This window comes from Psittacula echo (genome assembly GCF_963264785.1).
Source record: "Psittacula echo genome assembly, chromosome: 3".
NCBI lineage: Eukaryota > Metazoa > Chordata > Aves > Psittaciformes > Psittacidae > Psittacula > Psittacula echo.
Genome location: NC_137736.1, coordinates 60,628,113 through 60,651,688, shown reverse-complemented (window position 1 = coordinate 60,651,688; position 23,576 = coordinate 60,628,113). Strand labels below are relative to the sequence as shown.

The 23,576-nt window shown below is 42.5% G+C and overlaps 1 protein-coding gene across 1 annotated transcript; it reads left to right on the top strand.

Annotated features, from left to right (window-relative positions):
* Window positions 1–3,815: 3,815 nt before the first annotated feature.
* On the top strand, window positions 3,816–18,932 carry CREG2 (cellular repressor of E1A stimulated genes 2; the record flags this gene model as incomplete). Its single annotated transcript, XM_080614276.1, has 4 exons — window positions 3,816–4,223; window positions 6,330–6,499; window positions 17,090–17,203; window positions 18,785–18,932. 4 exons carry the CDS (start codon window positions 3,816–3,818, stop codon window positions 18,930–18,932), a joined length of 840 nt encoding a protein of 279 aa, XP_080470402.1.
* Window positions 18,933–23,576: the final 4,644 nt, after the last annotated feature.

Sequence of the window (23,576 nt, the reverse complement as noted above, 5' to 3'; positions counted from 1 at the left end):
GCATAAGCGATATGCCTATAAATATGTCTATCAGGTTTGCATATTTTGTACATGATCTTAAGAACAGAGCAAGGCTGATCGGAGTGAGGGATGAGGGGTGTCAGAGAGGAAAGGTATAAAACATGAAATGGGGAGTATGAGGACTTGAGAGACGGTATGGAGACAGTGAAGGACTGGGAAAGTGTAGAAAGAGCTTAGAGTTAAAAGATCACAAAGGCTGATGGGCTGATGGATCCTATCAGTCCACATGCAAGATGCTGATAATGGTAGGCTGAAAAGGAGATCTGCTGATGGTTCGAGTGTTTGCAGTTTGTGAGGGAGCTGAAAAATTGGAACCTGCAGCTCAAAAGGGTTTTAGGAGCTGTGACAGAGTGAGTGAGCACTTCTGCCTACTCGTGTCTTCAAACGGGTGGTAGCTCCCACCTCAGCTGTCACAGGCTCCTTCTTTTTGGGTGTCCATACTAACTCCCCAGGTTGCTGAAATGCACAGGGTGCTGAAAAGCTCATCTTCGTCACCCACCACTTTGTATCACCATCTCTGCAGATCCTTTGAATAGATTTCCGTTGCATGAGGGTTTGTGTTCTGTGACTTTTGATCACCAAAAATCACCATCATCATGCTCCCAAGCAACCATCTGTCCCTGCTCCTGACTAATCCCCCTTTGGCCACAACCCATTCTGTGGGGTATCTAAAGCCTCAGCAGCCTTAGTGGCACCCACCAGTCACACTCCTGTTTCCTGGACCACATTTCTGCTGCCTGGCATCTCTCGGTCTGCATCACGGGTATATTTCATCATTTTTCCTTTTAACTCCTTTACCTCATGCAGCCCCCACAGCTCTCTGTGACCCAGTGCCTTTTGTCAGTTTCCATCCTCCACTCTGTCCACTGCCAACAACAGCAACCTCCATATCTTTTTAATCTTGTCCCACAAGGCATTTGTGTGCCTTCTCTACAGCCTGTTAGGCTCAGGAAAAAAATCTGTGCATTGCACCTCCACCCTCATCTCATTGAAATTAGTGCTAAACACTCTGTTTTGCAGTGAAACCCTGGAAAAATGAGAGGGAGGACTGGTAACAGAAATCAGAAAAGAATCTCCCAATCTTGCCCTGACATCATCAGCATCAGTGTGTGTCTGTGGCTTAGCAGATCCCTTCATGATCTTTTAGCTGTCATCTTCATTCTTCCTCTTCCTTTCCCATCTGTTTTTGGTCCTCCATTCCTAGTTCATGCTGAATATAAATTACACTCCTCAGCAGAGAACCATTTTATTCCCATTTATACTGAACAGCACAGCACATTTCTGAATCATTTTTTTTTAATACACATGTAATTTGAAGCATGGAAATAATTGCTAATAATCTTGAAAACAGAATGCATTCCTATTTAGTGACATCTCCTGAGAAAAACATTAGTTTTACATGAAAAAATGTAGAGGGTGTGGATTGAGACAATACAGGATTTGAACACACTGGCTTAACAGGGAGCGTGGCAGATGAAATGTTATACAGCCAACAGCTCGTAGTATGAACTAAGAATTGCTGAAACTGGTGGCAGTAATGAAGATGCTCTGAGTGAGCCATAACCTATAAAAGTGCAGCTCAGAGAGCATTGGCCTGATCTTTATTCCTTATCACAGAGCTTGCAGTTGCTTTCTCTCAGCACGAATAGCATTTTTTCATCTAGAAAATCCCATTCTAGGCTCCCTCTCTTTGTTCACTTGTTACCAAATTAAAATTCTATTAAACTGCACACCTGCAGTGGATTTATCTGCAGAGGACCACGCTGTAGCTTTTAATCCAATTCCACACCTTCATAACATACAATATACTGCAAATCAGGGCGCAGAGAGACCGAGGGTACACTGTTCATCACTTTGTTGGCAGAGAACGCTTTGATTTGCTAAAAAGGGAGAAAAAATAAGGACATAGTTAATTACTTAACGGAATGATAAGTGTTCATATGAGTGGTCTGTATAATCCAGGATACAGAGAACACGTGAAATTATTAATTAAAATGATCAAAAAATGCGAGCAAAATCTTGACCCTGCTTAAATTTAGTGGCAAAACTTCTGCTGATTTTAAGAAAGCACAGATTTTGGCATGAAAAGGCAGTCCCCATCAGGGGAGAGACAGGCTGAGACTATTTGTTTTTAAAAAGAATTGAACAGCTTATAGCAGAGATAGATATAAAGTGTGAATGATGTATTGAAAAGTGGATGTGGTCTCCTATCAGACCTTTGCTGCCCTATGAGGAAACCCAATGTGTATCTCCTCTTGTTGGGTTAATTGATGTAAAATAAGGTTGAGTATCTGTAAAATACCTTGGGTTCAACCGCAAAGAACAGAGAAGACTTCTTTTATTCAATGAAGGGAGAGATAAATGATTTATAGTTCCTATGATCAAAATATTTCCATTTTTCTTTTCTAATTTTCAGCTCACGCAGGTCATTTTGAAAGAGAGAACTACTAAAACTTTAACTATGTTGGATCTTCAAGTCAGAAGGGAAGACTTCTTACTCAAAAAGAGACACAGACAATTCTTGACTTCAATGAACACCAAACTTTCAGAGAAAACCAGCCTGACTTGAAAATTCTGTATGCTAGACCATTATTACTTTCTGATACAACTGATATAAGAAAATACTGTTTTCATTCTCTTAAATTTAAGATATTTTTTCCGGAAATACTAAATGCAAAATGCTACAATCAACACTGGTTTGGTTTTTTCCGATGTCATTTTGTTGTTTAATTGAATAAATCTGCAGAAAAAAAAGGTAAATTATTTGTGGTTTGCATTTCATAGAATCACAGAATGGTTTGGGTTGGAAAGGACCTTAAAGATCATCTGGTTCCACTTCCATGGGCAGAGACACCTTCCACTAGACCAGGTTGCTCCAAGCCCCATCCAACCTGGCCTTGAACACTGCCAGGGATGGGGCAGCCACGGCTTCTCCGGGCAACCTGTGCCAGGGCCTCACCACCCTCACAGTAGAGAACTTCTTCCTAATATCTAATCTCAGTCTCCCCTTCGTCAGTTTAAAGCCATTCCCCCTTATCCTGTCACAACATACCCTTGTCAAAAGTCCCTCTCCGGATTTCTCGTAAGCCCCATTTAGGGCCCCCTTTAGCTTTATCTATTTCTTGTGGTTTTGTCATCAGTAACGCCGAAGGCCTACCTGAAGTCATTCTGGTAAATATATCTTGAAGCTACAGAACAGGTGAGTGATGCAACAGCAGTTTACAAGCATATATTTTACAGAATTTGAAGTTTGCGGTGCCATTCTGAAGGGGTCTGCTGTAAATAAGTAAATAGGGCCATTGACATAAACTCAACTACACACTCAAATCTTTGCCTAATTAAAGCCTTGCCGGGGAAACATATAATTTAATAGCAGTGCCGTGTACTTAGATGTCAAAACGAATCCCATGAGCACCAGAACTGATTGATGATGTCTGTCTTCTAGGACTTGGAGTCTTGCTGTTGTTTGACCTTGGTGTCCAAATGAAGCTTTCCCTGCAACATGGTTGTGCTCCCTCATGGATTCTCTCTTTTACAATAACAGAAGGCATCCCACCACCTCTGTCCAGGCGGTTGGTTTCACCTGCCAGTTTCTGCAGCACATGTACAGGAAACTTTAGTGCGAGGTGCCCCTGCCCACGGCAGGAGGGCTGGAACTAAGACGGTCTTGAGGTCCTTTCGAACCCAAACCACCCTGAGACTCTGTGACTACCGCGAAGGCAGCAGGCTGCTGCGGGCCGGCGGCCGCAGGAGGGTGCTGCCGGAGCGGCGCTGTGCGGGCGCTGCCGCAGAAGATGTCGGCGGGGCGGCGGCGGCGGTGGTGGTGCTGGTGGATGCCGGCGCTGCTGTGGGGCGGCGTGGGGGGCTACGTGGTGGTCAGCTCGGTGTCCTGGCCGCTGCCCGAGGGTGGGGAGGCGGCGGCGGACGAGCTGCACAGCTCCTCCACCGAGGAGGCGCTCCCCGCGCTGCTGGAGGAGGCGGGCGGCCTCTGGAAGCAGAGCTACCCGGCTTCGGCTTACCGTGAGGATGCGGCGCTGGGCTCCGGGCCGGCGGGCCGGCGGGCGGGGCAGGGCGCCGTCCCCTCCAGGATGTTCTCCTACCGCCGGGAGGGCGGCGGGGCGGTGGGCCGCGCCGGCACCGCCCGCTTCCTCGCCCGCCACAACACCTGGGGCTTCGTGGCGACGCGGGCCGCGCAAGGAAAGGTACGGTGCCCCTCGGTGCCCGGCCCGGGCCGCCGCAGACACGCGGTACCCGCCACCGAGCGCCGAGTGCTTGGAGGAGATAGTGAAAACTCTTTCTAGTAATGGGAATCGCGTTTGGAGGAGCACAGCGGGGGAGGCACGCGAAAAGCCAGAGCTTTAGGCCAGAACCAGAGCTACAACGTTGGGTTGGGAGAGAAGGTATTTCATGCCTTGCAACATCCTCCAGCGTACTCCTGCCCCCTACTTCTGACCCTGAACCGGCTTCTGCCCCTGCTTCTACCCCAGCTCCTGCTGCTGTCATCCCAGAGCAGGATGGAAAACAGGGAACAAGGAGGAGGAGGAGAAGACCCTGCCGGGCTACCACAAAATCTGTCAGTCCCACAGGCATCCAAGCTATACCAGCTTAAGGGATGATTTGTCAGGAGTGTGAAGCAAAATAGCTGGGCTGCACTGGAGAGTCAGAGTCTTTTTTTTTTTTTTTTCAGCTTTAAAATATTTCCCTTTTAAAAAGGAAAGCTTGGCTGGTTTAGTGGAAGATTACGTTATTGTGAAATACAAAGTATCAGGTTAAAAAAACGGTACCATTAAATAAATATATACATACACACAAGAGGCCTGTAATTCTACATCAGATTGTTGGAAATCCTGTTAAATCATATGATCTTACCTCTTCTGGTTTATGCTCTATCCAGAAACCCTCAGTGGAATTACAGCCATAGTGTAGTCTGTAGTTAGCTGTCTCCAGTTACAACTCAGCAGTAATACAGAAAAATCTGATTCATAATAAAATTGGGAATTGATGGGGGGTGTTGCTGCTCTGAATGCTGAGTTATGCTGCCTGTGATCGCAATTCTTCATGAAAATCCACTGTGACATTAACCATGGGTGACAGACTGAGGATTTCAGGCAATGGGAACCTGTCCTGCTATATTACTAACAGCTACTATATTTATTTTCATTGTAACTCATAATAATAAACAGGTATTTTTAGTTTCTAAGTTACGTAGCTTCATTAAAGCTTGATCCTTGAGGTCCCTTCCAACCTGGTATTCTATGATTAAAGCATTCCTTCTTAGGTATGCTAACAAGGACCACTTATAAGCAATATAATCATTAAAATTTTAAAGGCATACGAACATTAAAAATCAGAAAGCATGCAATCCAGGTAATAACATCATCCAGGTTGTTCTTATTAACTATTCCTACTTAATTTGATTTCACTACAAACGACTTACCAGTTACATTGAATTAATGTATTAACTGGTAATTTTACTATTTAATGTCTAATTGACCGTGAGGAAAGAAATATCTGAAGACATGCAAAAGTAGCAATTCATTAAGTATCTGTCATTTCAATTTATAAGGGGATGAAAAGCATAGTAGGAGGTTAAATCATTATGGAGAATGCTAATGTGTGTCACTACTGGGCAGAGACATTTTTGCAGGTGTTATATCCAGTGTGTGTATGCAGGCCAGTGTATGGGAGAAAACTTGGAAAACCTGGCTCCTTGGTGTCCCTCCTCTGACATGGGAGGAGTGTTTGCGCTGGCTTGATGGTCAAGACCCCCTCACAGCTGAGGTTCTTGCCCAGGCAGCTGAGCTGATGTACAGCTTGGCTTCAGACACAACTCTGACTAGTATGCCTTCCTCTTGGCAAATTGACGGCAATCACATTGCAAATCAAGGCCAAAAGGGAAGGCAGAATTGGTGTAAAAAGCACGCTGAGTCAAGGCTAAATTAGGTTCTGTATGCTTTTGGGTTTCCAAAAAGGCATCAGCACTGTTTTAGAGTAAACATTTCTTGACACTGATGGCATTGATTTTAATGCACTCTAAACATTTTTAATTTGATAGTTCTTTTAAGCTCAGCAGAAGATAAAATGTTCTCTATAGTGTCACGGACAGGAATGGAAGTAATAAATAGAGGAGAGATCTCTTTTCATAGTAGCGTGATAGATCTAATTTAGAAGGCGCTCTGTCTCATGATGACAGCAGAAAGTGCGAGCAATTGGGGGTTGCTGTCCTCTCTGTTAGAGCCTTTGAAGGAATCCCCAACATTGTAAACTATGTGCAAAGATATAACCAGCAGCTTATTTGGATTTTGCAGATCCAAGGTATGCCCTATGGGAACTGTTTGCTTCTCAGCGATGGTCCTGTCAACAACAGCACTGGAATCCCTTTCTTCTACGTGACGCCGAAGGATAACACTGTGGCAGATCTCCTAAAGAATCCTGTGGCTTCTCTGACCCTGCCAGAGGTTGATGGAAATTTCTGCAGGTAACAGAGTTTATCCATCTGCCTGGTACCACTTTCAGTGCGAGCAGAGTCCTCACAACAAAATGCTCAGTCCCCACCTTCAGTGTCCTGCTTTTATTTTTGCCTCTCACCACCAGTCACAGGCTCCTCCTAAGGTTTGTTTTGCCCAGTAAAGCATGGTAAAGAAAAGCAGATGTGTCATACATAGAATCTCAGAATGGTTTGGATTGGGAGGAACCTTAAAAATCATCTAATTCCAACTTCCCTGTAACAAGCAGAGACACCATCCACTAGATCAGGTTGCTCCAAGCCCTGTCCAACCAACCTGGCCTTGAACTCTGCTAGGGATGGGGCAGCCACAACCTCTCTGGGTAGCATGTTCCAGTGTCTCACCATCCTCACAGAGATAGCAGTGAGTTGACTTCTCCCTAATCATATGTACAGTGAATAAATCCAGATCACTGAAGCTTTACGTGTGTAAGATGTATGGATGTAAACTCAAAGATGATTCAGTTTTCCCCTCTATTCTTGTCTCCTTGAAAAAGACGTATCTCTGCCATATGTTTGTGTTGTGGTTTGTACAGTTTCTTTACAGTCAAACGTGTGGCAAACTTGCCTGGGTCAGCCTTGTGCGAAGTGTTATTTCCAAAGGCCTCTTTATGTGAAGGGGTGCATGACACCGAAATTGTGTCAGACAGGATTCCGTTACCAAAGCAGATCTTAGCTGGTATTCCAAGGAGAGAGAGAGAGAAGAACTAGAAATCACAGGCTGCTTCAGAAAGGAATGGCAATGAAGGTTTTACCACAAGTTAAGGTTCTTTTTGAGGGAGGAGAAGTATATCTTAAGAACTGGATCACAGATTTCCCCAGCTGGGGGTTTCCTTGGGCATCATTCCGCCTCTCAAGCCTGCTAGTTGAGAACAACACTGGAAAAAGCAGTGAATGGCAAATATAAAGCACATTGCTGTTACACTCGTCTGTATTTGTCTCCAGAATATACTGTTTTCCTGAAAGTTATATGGTGGCAAAATGAAAGGTTTCTTAGTCCTAAGCAGTACAGGTGATTTCAGGCTGACATCCCATTCTCAAGGAATAGAAACCATGGCTTCTGCTTGCAACGTCAAACACCTAATATGAACCTTCTATGGTAACATTCATTAAGGTAATTCAGCTTTGAATGCTTAAGAAGGTCAACAGACTGGTAAAGTTAACACCGGAAGGGTTCTGCTTGTTCCTTCACATTATTTCATCAAATATTTTGAATTAATCTTTTAATAAATAAATTTATCAGTTCTTTCATAACAGGCTAATGGAGCTTATTCCTGCTTGCTAAGCTTTTTCATTCAATCAAATAGTGAGCTGAATATCTAGACCAAGTGCTTAAAAATGTACATTAAATCCTATGTCCTAGCACCTACCCAATGCCCTGTTTTTTGAAGGCTCAAGACTCAGAGCAGCTTCCATTGATGGTAACTGCTGGTGTTAAGCACTTCTGAAAACTACACGCCCATTTCAGCACTTAAGTGTAGCCTTTCATCCCTGACTTGAAACAGCCACTTTTGAAAGTCTTTGCCTTTTATGTTTCAGCAATGTCACTGCCCGATTTACCTGTTTGGGAAGTGCCAACTCACCAAAGAAAGAGAAATGCTGCATGATTTATAGAAATATGAAATTCATATACATCACAACCCTTCAAGAATATTTATTCTCTGGTTTTCTATTAAGTAACTATCAACTTCCAAACCAAACCACTACTCTTGTTCTGTGCGCCAGATATTTGGTGCTGTTTGTCTTGCAGCCAAGGCAACCTAGATACTGCCACCCAACTCACTAGTCCCTGACGCAGCCTGAGACCATGCTCTCTGGTGAGAAGAGCTCTCTGGGCATGGAGCTAAACCTGGATTTCCAAGACAGCTTAAGCCAAGCTAATTACCAGTTGTACATCCCTACTCTCCCTCCCTACCACCAGTCACATGGTGGTGCCCCCCCATCGGCTTTGGGCTTTGCCTGACCCTGAGCTGAATATACGTCTGAAGAAAATTAACCTGACGATGAGAATAAGGTTTTCTGCCAGTCCTTCTTCCTTTCTTTCCCTAGCTGCTCCTGGTCACATAATCCCACCCCCTCCCTTCAGCTGACCATATGGTGGTCCTATTTTAGCTCTATAACCCAGCGGAAACCTCTTCCCATTTTATTTTTCCTGGATGAGATTTCTGCTGGGTTTGTAAATTGAATCAGCTCCCCAAAAGTGCAAAAGAGAAGGGAAAGGAGAAGGCAGAGGAAAATAGGGCATCATTTTAGCATGTAACCGTACTCTAAATATTAAGCTTAATAAGAAATCGAGTACACAGATTCAGAGCCCGATCAGTGCTCCTTGCATTATTTATTTTGTTCTTACATTCAGTTTGTTTTTCATTATTTCTGGAATTCTCATCTGGAACAGATGTTGGCTGGCATTAGGGCAAAGAACAAGCAATACAGAGAATGAAAAGCTGGGACATTTGTCGAGCTGCAGTATGTGGTTTTGATGATAGCTAGGAAAATGTGAGCAAGCTTTGGGGCAGTCTTACAGCCAGGAAGCATATGACCACTGGGCCTTAAACCTTATTCTTTCCCTTCCCCCTGTGACCAGGGTCATAAATGAATTTACCTTTCAAACTAGCAACATCTTACACAGTTCTACCGTTACCCAACAGAAAAAGCTTCACAACAAGTGTATCCGGGCCCCACTGCCAGTGCTTGGGGTGACCTATCCCCAGCACTGCCTGCAGCACTGGATCCATTGCTTGCACAGTCAGCTTGCTGCCTCTGCTGCCAGCACCCAAAGCTTCCCTTTGGGGGTGCACTCTACCTGCCAGAATAGCCAGGCTGTGCCATGCAAACAGCACATAGCATCCTCAGTGCAGAGCTTTGTGTCGTGGCGCAGGTTCTCTATAGCAGGTTTCTTCCTCTTTACTTACACCATGTGAGAGGCAAACCTTTTGTGCTGAGAGACCTCAGGTCCTGCTAGTATTAAAATAGTATCTGTGAGGTTTTATTGCAAAGGAAATTGTCATTTACAGATGGTTTTAATACCAGAAGTTCTCTTGGTCAAGAGCATTGTTAATTGTTTGGGCTTCAAAATAATTAAACAAAATAGCTAAATGAATAATGTTCTTCATGAGAAAGTTCGTGTCCTTGTACGCCAACAATGTGTTTGTAGCTTGTTTTCATGTGGAATTTTATTAGAATTTCATTATTAACCTGAGTTAGAATTTCATTATTAACCTGAGTTAGAATTTCATTATTAACATGAGTTGCAAGTATTACGATAAATGTGGAAGCTGGTCGATGCCTGCAGTCACTGCTCCTGGGAGTATTTGGCACTCTCCTAAAAAATGCTTCTGACCCATTGCACACAAAAGAAATTTCTAGCCTTTAGAAAGAAAACATAACTGACATTTCAATAGTCTTCTTGTATCTAATGATTTTCAAGCGACTTGTGTGTGTGTACATCAATTTGATATTAAATTTATTTAATAGCAGATTTCATTTGTTTTGTTTCAGAACAGATCATGCTCCAAACCTTGACAATAAATATTTTCACTATCAAGGATGTGAGGAATAGAGAGTGGCCTTTTTGATGCTCCAGGCTTAATATTTAATCAGCTGGAGAGAAAAATTGAAAAGCCTAAACCAATAAGAGAAATAACATTAAATAATGAAAGAGAGCTGTTATGCATCTGAATAGGCACTAATTGCAAGACATTATAATGTTGCAGCTACAGTCTGGATTCCTCATCTCTGACCTAGAGACTGCCATTTCCCAGAGGGAGAAGGGCTTCACTTCTCTCAGAAGGCTCTCTGATGGCCGGGCTAGAGAAAGCGTTTGTTAGCAATGACACTGCATCCTATCTGAAGGCTGGTAAATGGATAATAGAGGCAAGAAAAATTAAATGGTTCAGGGCTATAAATAGACTAAGCTGGCATGTCTGTGCCATAGGCAAGCTGAAAAGATTAAGTCCCATTCTTAGAGCTTTCAGAGGGAGCAGGCCCGAGCCCGAATAGAGCAGCTATTGTTCTAAGTGCATTTCCCAACACACAGGCTGCTCAGAGGATCCCTCTTTCCAGGGAGGCTCCTGGGCCTGCCTCATTACAGCTGCAGTCTGGAAAACAGGCAATTAGCTTTAAACGTGTGTCGCCTCCTTGACATCGGGTCCAGCACATTTGCAGGGGCCAACTGCAGCTTTCTTGGAGACAGAGCAGGTACACGGCTGCCGTGACTCGGTTTTCACACAAGGGAAAATGAAAGAAAAGCAACGAGCCTGGGGTCAGTCGTCTGTTTGTTTTCCTTTGCCATTAGTTTGGAGGACTCCACACTGCAGACTGCGAGTGATGCTGCAGGACTTGAGTACCTCTCCTGGTTTATGACCTGCATCATAAACAAGGGTGGCTCCATCCGAGCCATTTTACCCTCCATGCTCATGTACTGCTTGAAGTAGCAGATTAGCACAACCAGGCAGATGTCTTCAGTGGATATAAGCCGGCTCCATAGGTTTCCTAAACTCTGCATTGAGAAGGCTGCCAGGAAGTGCTGACCATCTCCAGTGCTTCTGGATACCACCAGGCCATGGGCACAGGAGAGTAATTCAGTGGGTTAGGGTCCCTGCTACGTGGTGGATCAGCAGCATGCATGAAACTGCCCATTTCATTCCTGGGCAATCCTGAGAGATGACAAACCTGCCATATGAAAGGCAGGCACACCCTTGGAGATGTCAGTTGTCCCTCCAACATACAGCTGCCCCTAGGTTTGTAGAGTCACTGTCTGTTAATACAAGGATGTAACAAAGCAATTTGGTACTGCACCTTCACAGAAAGAGAAGTGATGCACACAGAAGATGAAGGTTGAATTGAGGGACTTGAATTCAGATGTCCCTCAATTTTTGAGGTCCACCTCCTGGTTCTGTGGCACAGACACATTTCTAGTTCTGGTATTTATACTGGCCTTTTTTAGTCATATACAAATAATTATGTCAGTACTGTTCCTCAAAAATCTGTATTTAAAAAAAATCAGGAAGATACCAAATTAGAAAGTCAAATATGAAACCTACTATCACCATGACCCAATGCACACAATATAGCTCTAAATTACTATTTTTTTTCCTGTATTCTCAAATAACCAACTTCCCAAAGTCCCTTTCTAGTGAAGTGGTATGTGTTTCTCTGACTCTGTTTACAAAAATAGTTGTTGCTGTGATTCCTTTTTTCTCCCCCATGAATTGTTTATGGTTAACTATATAAAAGTTTTCTGTCTGAAACATAGAGTTCAGCCAAAGGAGTGAGTTGTTATTGTCAATGAAGACAGACAAACAGACTGACTTCACTTAACAAATTCTGATTAAAACACTTTAGGAAGGGCTCTCTTCTAGAAAGAGTGAAATTATTTAAAACATGAAAACAAGTATACTGGATACAGGCTTAGATGCAGAATAGCCATTGTACCACTACTTTGCAGCTCCCAAGTCTGAGTTTAGATTCAGAACAGAAGACTCTTCTTCCGAAAGCAAAAGCAAAGATGCCTTGTAACTATTTTTGCTGGCTCTCAAACATGGCTGATAAAGAAATTCTTGACAAAATCAGAGCAGGGTAGGGCAAAACTGCCCAGCCGTATCCAGCGGAAGGCCAACAACAGCTTTTGAGATTATGAAATTGCTTTCAGCAGAGATTTTGTTTGACGTTCATGCCACGCAGATTAGCAGTACCAATACATTCATTCTGCTGTGGTAGTTAGTGATGAGCAAATGAAATGTATGAGGAGGATAACTTGCTTTTCAAAATTAATCCCATTTATGAATCAAAATTATAAGCACTTTACAATAAATCTCTGAGGACACAGCATTTCATCCCTCCCTTTCTGTAGATTTTAGGGGACAAGAAATCCTATGATTATTCTGTGTACTAGAAAATAACTCTTAAGTCTTCAGTTTGGGGCTAGGCGAAGAGGAGCCCTGTGCGCAGTGACAAGGTTCTTACCTTGCATCTGTGGGAGGTGACAGGGACGAGTTGTTCCAGCAGCCAGTCCCCACCTCCCTAATTGCATGGTTTTGCATGGCAGCTGCTGCTGCTGCTATAGGAGAGGTTAGGATGTGTGGAGACAGTCATTGTCCTTATGCCACACATGAGCTGAATGTTCTAAACTAGGAAAAAATGTAGGAAGACTCTTTTCTTGGGCTTTCTTCTTGGTGCTCTGGCTCTTCTTTTCTGCGTTAGGAGAAAGCTCTTTTCCAACTTCTTTTCTCTTCCATTTTGCCCACGAGGTAGAGGGGTAAAAGAAATGCTTTCTTACAGGGCAGGGAGAACTATATTCAGAGGAGATGGGAGGATTAATGGATCCTGACAGGGAGGATGTATGGATCCTGACAGGGAGGATGGAAGGTCCTGCTGTTTCTTCAGAGGGGTGGAAGAGGATGGTACCTCCTTTGTGGGAAAAGGAGGCTGGGGAATCACAGAATCATGGAATGAGGGATAGGGCATCCACAACTTCTGTGGGCAACCTGTTCCAGTGTCTCACTGCTCTCACAGTAAAGAATTACTTGCTAATATCTAAGCTAAATCTACCCTCTATCTGTTTAAAGTCATTCCCCCTTGTCCTATCACTACATGCTCCTGTACAAAGCCCCTTTCCAGATTTCTTGGAGGTCCCCTTCAGATACTGAAAGGCTGCTCTAAGGTCTCCCGAAGCCTTCTTTTCTCCAGGCTAAACAACCCTAACTCTCTCAGCCTGTTTTCACAGGAGAGGTGCTCTAGGCCTCTGATCTTCATGGCCTTCCTCCGGATTCTCTCCAACAGGTCCTCATCCTTATTATGTTGGGGCGCCAGAGCTGAATGCAGTACTGCAGGTAGGATCTTACAGGAGCAGAGTAGAGGGGGAGAATCACCTCACTTGACCTGCTGGTCACGCTTCTTTTGATGCAGCCCAGTAAGAAGAGAAAGAGACTCCTCTCCATAGAACCGTGCTTCCTTCCCCAGTACCTCGAGCATTACTGAACCCTCCTGCCTTCCTCCTACTGGTTCCTTCTTGGGGACAACCTGGCTTTCCTTCCTAAATGCCTCCCAAAATCCTATTTTGTCTTTACTGCTCATCTGTGCCTGATCTGTTTCACCTCACTAACGGACTGCAGAGGCTGAAAATGAACCTAATACTTAGGGATACTTTTGGTCAGAAACCAGGAGACAGAGTGTTGTCAGTCAAAGCAGAGATCTCAGCTGTGAAATGGAATCCTAACAAAGTCCCAATATAATCACCTTCTGTGCCAATATAATCACATCAGCCTTCACGAACTATGGGTTCATCAGATCTGGACTTCGCTAATTATTGTATAGGGACCTTCTAATTAAAATCCAAGAGATGGCTGGTGTAGTAAACAATTTAATGAGTAGGTGGCACTCTACTCTGAACCACTCTTGAACCGTGACCCAGAAAGTGCGGAAGTGGTACGCGGTAAAACAAGTGGGATGTGTTGATCAGCAGTGAGCTCTGCACCATCGCATCTCTGTTGGGAAACATATTTCACTTGGACAGAGATTTATCCTCAAGTTCAGTAAAGCTGCCACCTTTGTAAGTGAATGTAGCTCATGATCTCATCTCACATGCTTGGAAGAGACAACTGCCTGTACTGCGTCAAACTCTGCCTATCTAGTTCGCTCACCATAATCAGAGGAACAGAGACAATATATTATTCTGTCTTCACAAATCAGATGAATGATTTAGATGATCCCTCTTAATGCACTGTGTTCTTATAAAATGTATAAACTGAATCTTCTTCCATTTTAGTTTGGCTTCCCCCAATTTCTGCAACAAGGTGTATGTATTTTAAACAAGCATAAAAATATTTCCTATGACTTGGTGTCCTCTCAGAGTTCCCTGCTTTCCCTTCTCCTCAGTTAATACTTTATCATACCCCATGTTTCCTAGAGAGAGAGACAGTGTCAGTGGCATGCCATCTGTCCCCCAGCTCTTATCCCCAGTCAGCAGCACACAGATGTTATATAAAGTCACTCCTCCACACCTACTTGTTCTTGTGCTAGCAAAGATAAAAGGAACCCAAGGACTGAGAGCTGAATATGTGTTTATTTATGCAGAAGGTACAAAGTGACTAGTGAATGCATGGTTAGGCCTCTACATGATAGGAGGGAGGAATATTTTAGTAAATATACCTATTTATCCCTAGTATCCCTTTATTATCGTCAGTAAAAATATGAAATGTATCGCTGGATGTATCCATTTACTCCTAGGAAGCAAAGCTTGCATTTACATTAGTGCAATACAACTGAGAATTTCAGAACTGTTCACAATGGAGTCAGAAGTGATAGCTGGCGGTTTAGGGATTTTTGACGGTTTAAAATGTATAAAAGTAATCACATATTATTAGGGAAGTACTATGCCAAAACCGATGCAGAAACAGATTTACTTCAGAATATGAAGGGCTCCTTTGATAAAGAAAATACTAACGCTAATGGAAGATTAGAAAACAAGGTTCCTATTCTGAAACAGAAAACCTGTGATAAGAGGCAGCACTAAAAGCAAAGCCAACAAAGTAATAACGCAGCATACTGAACTCAAATGTATCATTCTCCCATTCAACTCTTCCAAAACTTTATCTAACAAGATTTCAACAAATAATTTGTTTGCCTCATGTCCCAGAAGAACAAACTGACCCTCCAGAGTATTATTCCAATGTGCAAAATTCAGCGTAAATAACTTTTACTGGGAAGATAGTATTGTGCGTGTCGTTCCGTGTAACACCCTGACTCATGAGAACATACAGAAACCTGCAAACAGAAGAAGGAGACAGGGTGAAAATCAGAAATAAAACCGTTCTGGAGATGGATGTACAGTGTGTGGTTTTTGCTGTCGGCCAAATATGTGAAGAGCGGTTTTTTCTGTAAATCAGAGAAGTCACATCTGACACTAGTCCTATCAGGCGAAACAGTCTCAGCAAAGGCAGGCAGGACTCACTGCTTAACGACAACAGGAGCTATACCCAAGAGAGGCATTTGCAAATACTCCTGCTTTTCCCTGCTCTTCAGTTGTTTTACATTACTGTTAGGCTGCAGAGGAAGTGGTGTATGAATAAACCAAACCCAGTGCCAGGGAATGCAGGTTTTCAGGTACTCAGAACACCATTCATTTACTACTTCATTTTAAAAAAATAAAAAATGTACTAGAGAAAATTGCACCCTTATTAATTGATGTGAACAGAAAGTTTAAGCTTGATGTTTGGCAGCTGCCCTTCCTCTCATACAGAAAGTGTGGTAGCGGAAAAAAGAGTATGAGTTGAGTTTGTCCAGAGAGCTGAACACCCTCTTCAGACAACTGCTGTTCCAGATTGAACAGGATGCTGAAAAATCATCCCAGAGATGATGTGACTGCAAATGGCTCTTTGGAGTTCAGACTACAGATGGTGCCAAGTGCCTGCTGGGCATAGCTGAGTATCAATCAGCCCGCTATACTTCCTTGCGTACCTCTGTTCATAGCCCTATCCATAAAAGCAGGTTCTTTATCCAATGAGCTACACTCTTTCATAACCATCTGTGGGGAATCTGCAGGTGTTAAATTGCTGCAGGATGATGTCCATATGTTTCCTGCAATAGACATATACTGAGAATTATATCCCTCCCCCCACAAAACAAAAAAAGCCACTGCAGATTGCACACAGTTAAGGCTAAAGGGCTCAAGCCAAGATCTTTAAGTAAACTTGCACACAGATAAGATGTAATTTACTGTGATTTGCTGCTTCTGATTAAAAGACAGAGAAGAAAAAATGCAGTCTTCATTTCCTAATGTAGTTTTTTGGGCTTATGTCCTTACCTGAGGAGACAGTCCTGTGAGATGCTGAACAGGCTCAAAATGCTAGCAATGGGACTTGGGGCTGTTGTGAAGATCAGGACTTTGCAGTCATTTCATAAAACTTTTTCTTGTGACTGGTCAAATTTACTTATGATTTATCTCCTTGTATTATATATGTTGGAGTCAGCAATTGCCTGACAGCTACTAATGGGAATTATTTATTATTACTGTATAGAAAGCCAAAAATCAACAAGTACCTTCCCTGCCTTGGTCTGAAAGATGAAGGCAGTTGGAGAATTTTTAATAGATCTTACTTGTCTCTTTGGCGTAAAGCAATTGAAAAATGGGTAAAAATGAACAAGGATTGAGTTTATAGGATAGGCAGAAGTAAAAGACCATATCTTTTTATGCATAAATACAGGTATGAACACTTATTTTGTACGCATAGGCACAGACTAACCATGTCACTAGTTCTTTTTAGAATCCTGAATTCAGGTTTGTACGTATATCTGGGAAAACGGCCATTTTCACATTTTTACTATCTAGCATCTATTAATCCAGTTTTTGAGAATACAAATTAAGATTAAGCAAATACCTACAGCAGAAAGCTGTTTCAGGTGAGTATTCCTTAAGGACCCTCCTCAAATGTTATAGCTGGGTATAGAAAAGACCTGCAAGGCTTGACAAAATATTCCATCTTTTTTGTAGGAGTTTGTGTTTCTCAAAAAAACCTTAACAAAGAAACCAAGCTATTACACATGAGCATTTTTCTCTGTGCACAGAAAAAATGTAATTGATCCAGAGGATCCAAGGTGCGCCAGGCTGACTCTCATGGGACAGATGGTCACAGTGCCTCCTGAGGAAGTGGAATTTGCCAAGCAAGCAATGTTTTCCAGGTCTGTATGTAACAGGCATATAGTAGAGTGCAACCTGCAGGTTTGAGACAAATATATGGATGTGCTCATTTGGTATAGAAAACCTGAGCAGTAACAAGCCAAATCTTTACTTTGGGCCACAAAGCATGTTGGCTTCTGTGTGGTTTGGAATGACAGGCAGAGCTGTGCGACTTTTAACTCTAGAGGTAATGAAATATGAACATGCAATTAATCGGTGTTGGACTCCAGTAAGGCACGTGATTTATGATCTGGAGATTATGAAAATACTTCACCTGGCTCCAAGGCGAGATTCCATAAATCCAGGGTTTATTTGTTACCTTTAATGATTCTTCCCCACCTTAGGACAGGTAGTGCTCTTCAGCTACAGCACCCTACTAAGAGACAGAGCAGAGCTCTGTTGCCTCTGGGCTTACACCTATTGTAGGGTGGAGCTCACAGGTTTTATTACCTCTCCTGAGGTACCATGATAACTGCTACCAAAGCCATAGCACTTACGAAACACCTTTCTTTGAACAGATGCAAGCGCAGCCCAGACACATACACACACACCCAGGGTGTGCCCCCGTGCCCTCCAGTGGGTCTTCAGAACAACAGGCCTGAAAAGCCAGAACCTTAGCTTACACACACCTCCCACACTGATTGCCAGGGATGGTCTTCCAGGCACACCCTGCCTGGTCAAATACTGCCAGGAAACTGGGTTGAACAAAAGCCAGAACGACACAGAGAAGGCTACCAGGGCTTACGTCATCCAACACTGGCAGCAGCTGGAGCCACTTCCCAATGCCACAGTTGTGCGTGCTCAAAGGGACAACTCAGAAAATGGTGGGAAAGCCCAGCTAACCCAAGAGGTTGCCAAACCAACCATCTTCTCTGCAGGGGCAGAGGGGTACTGGGCCAACCTGGCCTGGACTGGCACCACTTTTGCTTGTACTTCCATGAACACTGCAACTTGGGCTGGTTTATCTGCTTTCTGCACTGCTGCTGAGCATCCCACAGCATCCTCTGCACATGCACTTGCTGGGACTTGGGGACCAGATGTCTGCACCCAGTACTGATGGTGGGGAGGGTCTCTGAGCTAGCTGTAAGGGCAAGCCCGATAAATAAGACAGAATTACAGGGTGAGAAGGTTCTAGCAGGCGACAGATCGAGGAAGCTGTGCTCTGTGCTAGCCAGTTTTATTAGCTCTCCTGACATACCACAACTGCTACCGAAGATGCTGTATTTTCAGAACACTGTTTCCTTTGAACAGATACAAACACAACCTTAACACACATTCAAAGAATCTCCTCTAACTGTTTTTCACTTACTTAAGAGACCAAACATCTCCCTTTAGAGACATGGTTGTGCAATTGGGGAAGGTGGTGTCTGCTGGCTGCCTTCATTGCAGTTGTCACCAGACCAGGGTGGGGAAGATTGTAAAACTTAACTGCAAGGGAGGGCAGAAAAGGATGAATGGTGGTGGTTCTCAGATCTCAGGTTTCACTGGCTGAGCACAGTAGGCTGAAGAAAAAAAGCAGACTACGCATATGCCTTGGCACATCTTTCAAGGTTTTTGGTTTTTCCTTTTCTTTGTCCTTCCAGGCATCCTGTGGTAAGAAAGTGGCCTCGTAGCTATGAGTGGTTCTTCATGAAAATGAACATTGAGCACATCTGGCTTCAAAGCTGGTATGGAGAGGTTTCTGCCATTGCAGTAGAAGAGTATTTAAAAGCAGCTCCAAGTAAAGGATGATTGAATGGGCTTTGAGATAGAGCTTTCCTGAGTTTCCTTTCCAAAAACACATTTAAAGTCTTTTGCTGGATGGTTACTTCACAGTGATTTTTTTTTTCTTTCCCCAGAAGTCTTTAAAATAGCCCTGTCTCACGCAGCACAGAGTGAAAAATAAACCAACACAGACTTTCAAATTATAAAGGAGAAATGGATATTGCCCTGCCCTGCAATGTACAAACTTGTCATTTCAAACAGGCAATGCATCATCTTAAATGCTGCTTAAAAATGCTTTGTATCTGTTTGTTTTGACTTCTGTTGCTCTGCACCCACAGGGAAACTACAGTATGTGCTAAATATAATGTTCTGATTTACAGAAAAAGCAAACTTCCTACTCAGAACTCTCTATGCATTGTGGGGGTATTAATTGCTGCTTGATCTCCTGTTATTTGTAAGTACTCTTCAGGAAAACTTAATTGCTGAAAACTTAGATATTTAAGCCAAAACTTTGCTAAAGCTGTCCTCATCTCCTAACTTGTATTTTCTACATGTGCTTTTCCCTAGCTAGATAATTTGATACTTCACTTGGAAATTGAGTAGAAATTCTTTTAGTAGAAAAAATGCAAGCAGCTCAAACAACGTGGCTCCAATATAACTTGTCTCTCACTGACACAAAGCTGGTTGAACACATTAAGGGCCGAAACCAAATCAGCCCCACAAGGACTATCCTATTACAAGTATAAACATTCTCATAAGAAGAATTTAAGTAAATGTTCTCAGCTAGCCTGTTCCTGCTATGAGACAGGAAAAGTATTTTTAATGGCCTGTAGTCCTGATTGTTTTTTTCATCCTTCTTCCAGCCACCACTTTATTTTTAACCTATTTGTGCAACTGATTTTTGCAAACCATCACTAACTCATCCAGAGGTGGAGCCAGTCCTGTAACACTGTTTCCTCACCAAGTTTTAAAGGGCTTGTTCCTGAATTTATTTTTTAAAGAAGCCTAAAGATGGGTATATATCTCAGGCCATGAAAAGCTTTTTTTCCTCGTGTGGAAAGTGCAAACTTTGTTGCAAATACATTATTAATAGGTGCCTCGTGTGATAGTACCAGAAGAGTTTAAAGGTGTTTTATTCCTCTTCAGCCCTTTCTCTAGATGTGCTGGTAAACTGCAGTTCCTAAGTGTATCACAGTAAGAAAGTTCCCATGGCTAACGAGCCAAGTCATTACACTGTTTGAAAATTACATGACTGTTCTCCCTGTTATATTAAGAAAGAGACAGATTGAGATGGGGTTTCTGTGCCTGTGGGGAAGGAAGGCTCTCCAGCATCCCTGGAAGAGCATTTGAGCTTTGGACACCAGCCCACACCATGGCAGGTCGGAGGAAGAGCCTGAGTCCCTGGGCAAGTGACCTGAGCTTGTACAGGTTAATCCCTGGGTAAAGCTCAGAGGCAGCTGCGTGAGCTATGACCAGCTGGAAACCAGTTAAGTGTAGCTGATCTTATTTTTTTCAGGCATGGAAAAAGGGAGTCATTCCCAGAGGAGAGCTAGGCACCATGCTGGTTTAACTTAACCAGGGACCACTTAGCCCTTGGACAGGCTCAAGGCTCTGGGCATCATGACCATTACTGATATTCTGTAAGAAATGAAGACAAATGCTGGGGGGAAAACTTTGTTTAGACACTCGTTAAGCCCTTTTTTCTCTTGTCTCATTACCATAGACTCTGGTAGCAGTGCAGATATTTGCAGAGGTATATGAAAAAGGAGGAAATGTCCTGGCTGCTTCTATTTCCCCCCCTTTTTTTTTCTTGGCTGATGAACAGCATTTTCCCTTTTGAGTTTGCCCCAAATCTTTCACTGTGTAGTACTGAAGCAAAACAGCCCATCCTGCAAGATTTATAGAATACCATCAAGTGAAATCCTCCTTAATTCACATCATTTTGGCATGGAGATGTCAACTATGGATCTGATACTTTGCCCATTAGGATTAATGGGACTTCTAAGTTCGACATCAACAGGCAGAGTACTAGACCCTGTAAGGGAATCTCCAGAGTTCAATGTTTCAGTGCAAGTCTAATTACATGTCTCATTATCCAAATTCACTACTATTCCTAGAGAAACCTGACCTGCCTATTCTGTCCCATGCCTCTAAACACACACAGACACACACAGATTAAACAAATCCAGTATACAAGCTTAATGTTTGAACTGAAGAAGAGAGGAAGAATTTTACAAATGCTGTTGTTACTATACTCTCAATTTCACTTATATCCATAGACAGCGTGGTAGCAGTGACATGGTCACATAGTTCTGTCCATTAACTTATTAATGCTCTTGCCTTAAAGCAGTAAGGGATTATATCAACGGTGTTCAGTAGAGCTTTAACTGTTCAAGAAGTTTTGAATTTACAATACCCTATGTGCTGTGGGCTGTCTCCCTGCACACCTCGATTAATTGGAGTAACTCCTGTATTGTAAATTGACACATTCATCAAGAAGTTTTTCTATATGGACCTGCCATGAGGCTCTTGACAGAACCTCAAAACATAAAATGGTGATAGCATATAAAGTAAAAAAAGGGGCTTCAAGAATAAATACTATGCACCTATTCTCATTTTATGCTTCCTTCTCCCAAAGAACAGCTACCATAAAAGTCCTTGAAAGTCTGTAGAAATCCATCAAAAATATGACCTGTAGGTTTTGAACGGCATTTTCTAGACTAAAAAAGGGAGGAGATGGCAGTTTGTCTTAATTGGGCTTTGCATTATTAATTATATACTAGCTCCATTTTTTCTTTAAAGTGACAGATGTATCAAGTGATATTGGTCATCATATGGTAAGTGATCTTTGTTAAAGCTTTTAACCCAAAGAATGTTATTGAGATATCCTAATAAAATTGTAGTCCTTTGAGACTGTAAAGGGTCTGATCTTGCTTCAGTTCCAACTCAATAGCAAAAATCCTATTTATTTTCTGTGCTTTAATTATGAGATGAAATAAGCATTTTAATAAAAGGTCTTGATAAGCCCTTATGAATTTATTAAACATTTCAACTACCTGATGTGTAATTTATTTCCATGTGTTCTGCATTTTAGTTATTTCTGTAGCTTCCCCAAAAAAGTCTGTTGAGCAATATGTATTATTTAAAACATTAACTGTGGTTTTGCAATATTTAAGAGATGCATTTAGTCATGTCTGTATACTTGCTGAAAAAAAGGAAGACAAAGTTCTAAACTTGGGTTCTCACTTTTTGCTAATTTGTGCAAAGGCATTGCATGAACAGAATTTAAGCACAGACAGTTGGAACCGCTGTTGTTATTTAACCAAAGAATGCTCCATTTCTGATGAAATTTTCAGCACACCAGTGAATGAAATACAACATGTCTCATTTCTGGATGTTTACTGCAATTTGCAATGTATTTTGACCTCTAAAGATACTGAATGTTGTTAACAAAATGTCTATTGAGAAGAAATGCAAATAAAATACATTTCAAAGTGGAAACTACAGCTGGAATATTCTTCAGTCTGCAGTACAGCATTAGCCAGAGTAAATGACCTTTTGCTGACAGCGATTATAATTTCTATCTGATCTGAACATCTGTCTTGGTACAGCCTCACTTTTATCTGAGAACAGTCTAGCCAAGCGCCTTTATCTTTCCTTTGTCTTCTCATTACTGTCAGCTTTGCTTTCTGCTTTCACCGTGGCAATTAAATGTCACTCTTAACAATGTTTGCTCTTCTTTTCTGCAAGTGGGGACTGAGCATTCATCTCTCAGGTGTGCACTAATGGTGTTTTGGAAGTTTCCTCGGTGCTGTTTTTTGCCTTACTCTTACAAATTCATGTTACAGCTTGTTCTCCGCTGTCTGCTCTCCCCTGGCACGTTTCCTTAAGCTGAAGCTGATAATTTACCTTTTCATCTTGCTTTCCCGCACCACCTCCTTTCAACAGAATTCAGGCTCTCTCACTAAAATTCCCACTTCATATCTGATAAAGGTTATAGGAAACAGCCTGTATTTCCTACTTACACCTCACCTGGTTGGACTGCATTCACTCTGAGGACCATGACAGTGTTTCCTAAACTGTACCAACCACAGCCACCATCAGTTTCCTATTTCCAGTGACCCTATATTCTTAAAAGAATATTTCCTGCAGCTGTGTTTTTCCTTTGTACTGACCCTTTTTACGTTTACCCCGTTTCCAGAGTAATATCTATTCTGATTACACTGAGCATCTTCCACTTTTTTACCAAAAAATTTTCATTTGAACAACGTTTTTGGACTCACTAAAGTACTGTCATTTTTTTTTATCTGCTTTTTGCCAAATGCTGAATTCATGCTCCTTCTGAATTGTCACTTGCGTCCTTCAACACAGATCACCTTTACCTGCCTCTACTCCACCACTACTCCACACACACTCTCCCATCTAATACTTTTCTGGTCTTCTGTTGCCTTAGTCTCTTTTTCTTAATTTTTTCTTCATTAACTCTAGTTTTGTTGTGTTTTTCCCTCAACTTCCAATTCCTTCTATGCAGCCCCTTCCACATTACTTTGCTCAGTCTTGGCGGTCTTCTTGATTTTGCTACTTTAACCTTGTTCTCACAATGCTCAGCATCTTTGGAGAGAGTCTTAACATTGCTAAGTGTTTTGGAAGAATACTGAAGAATTACTTTAA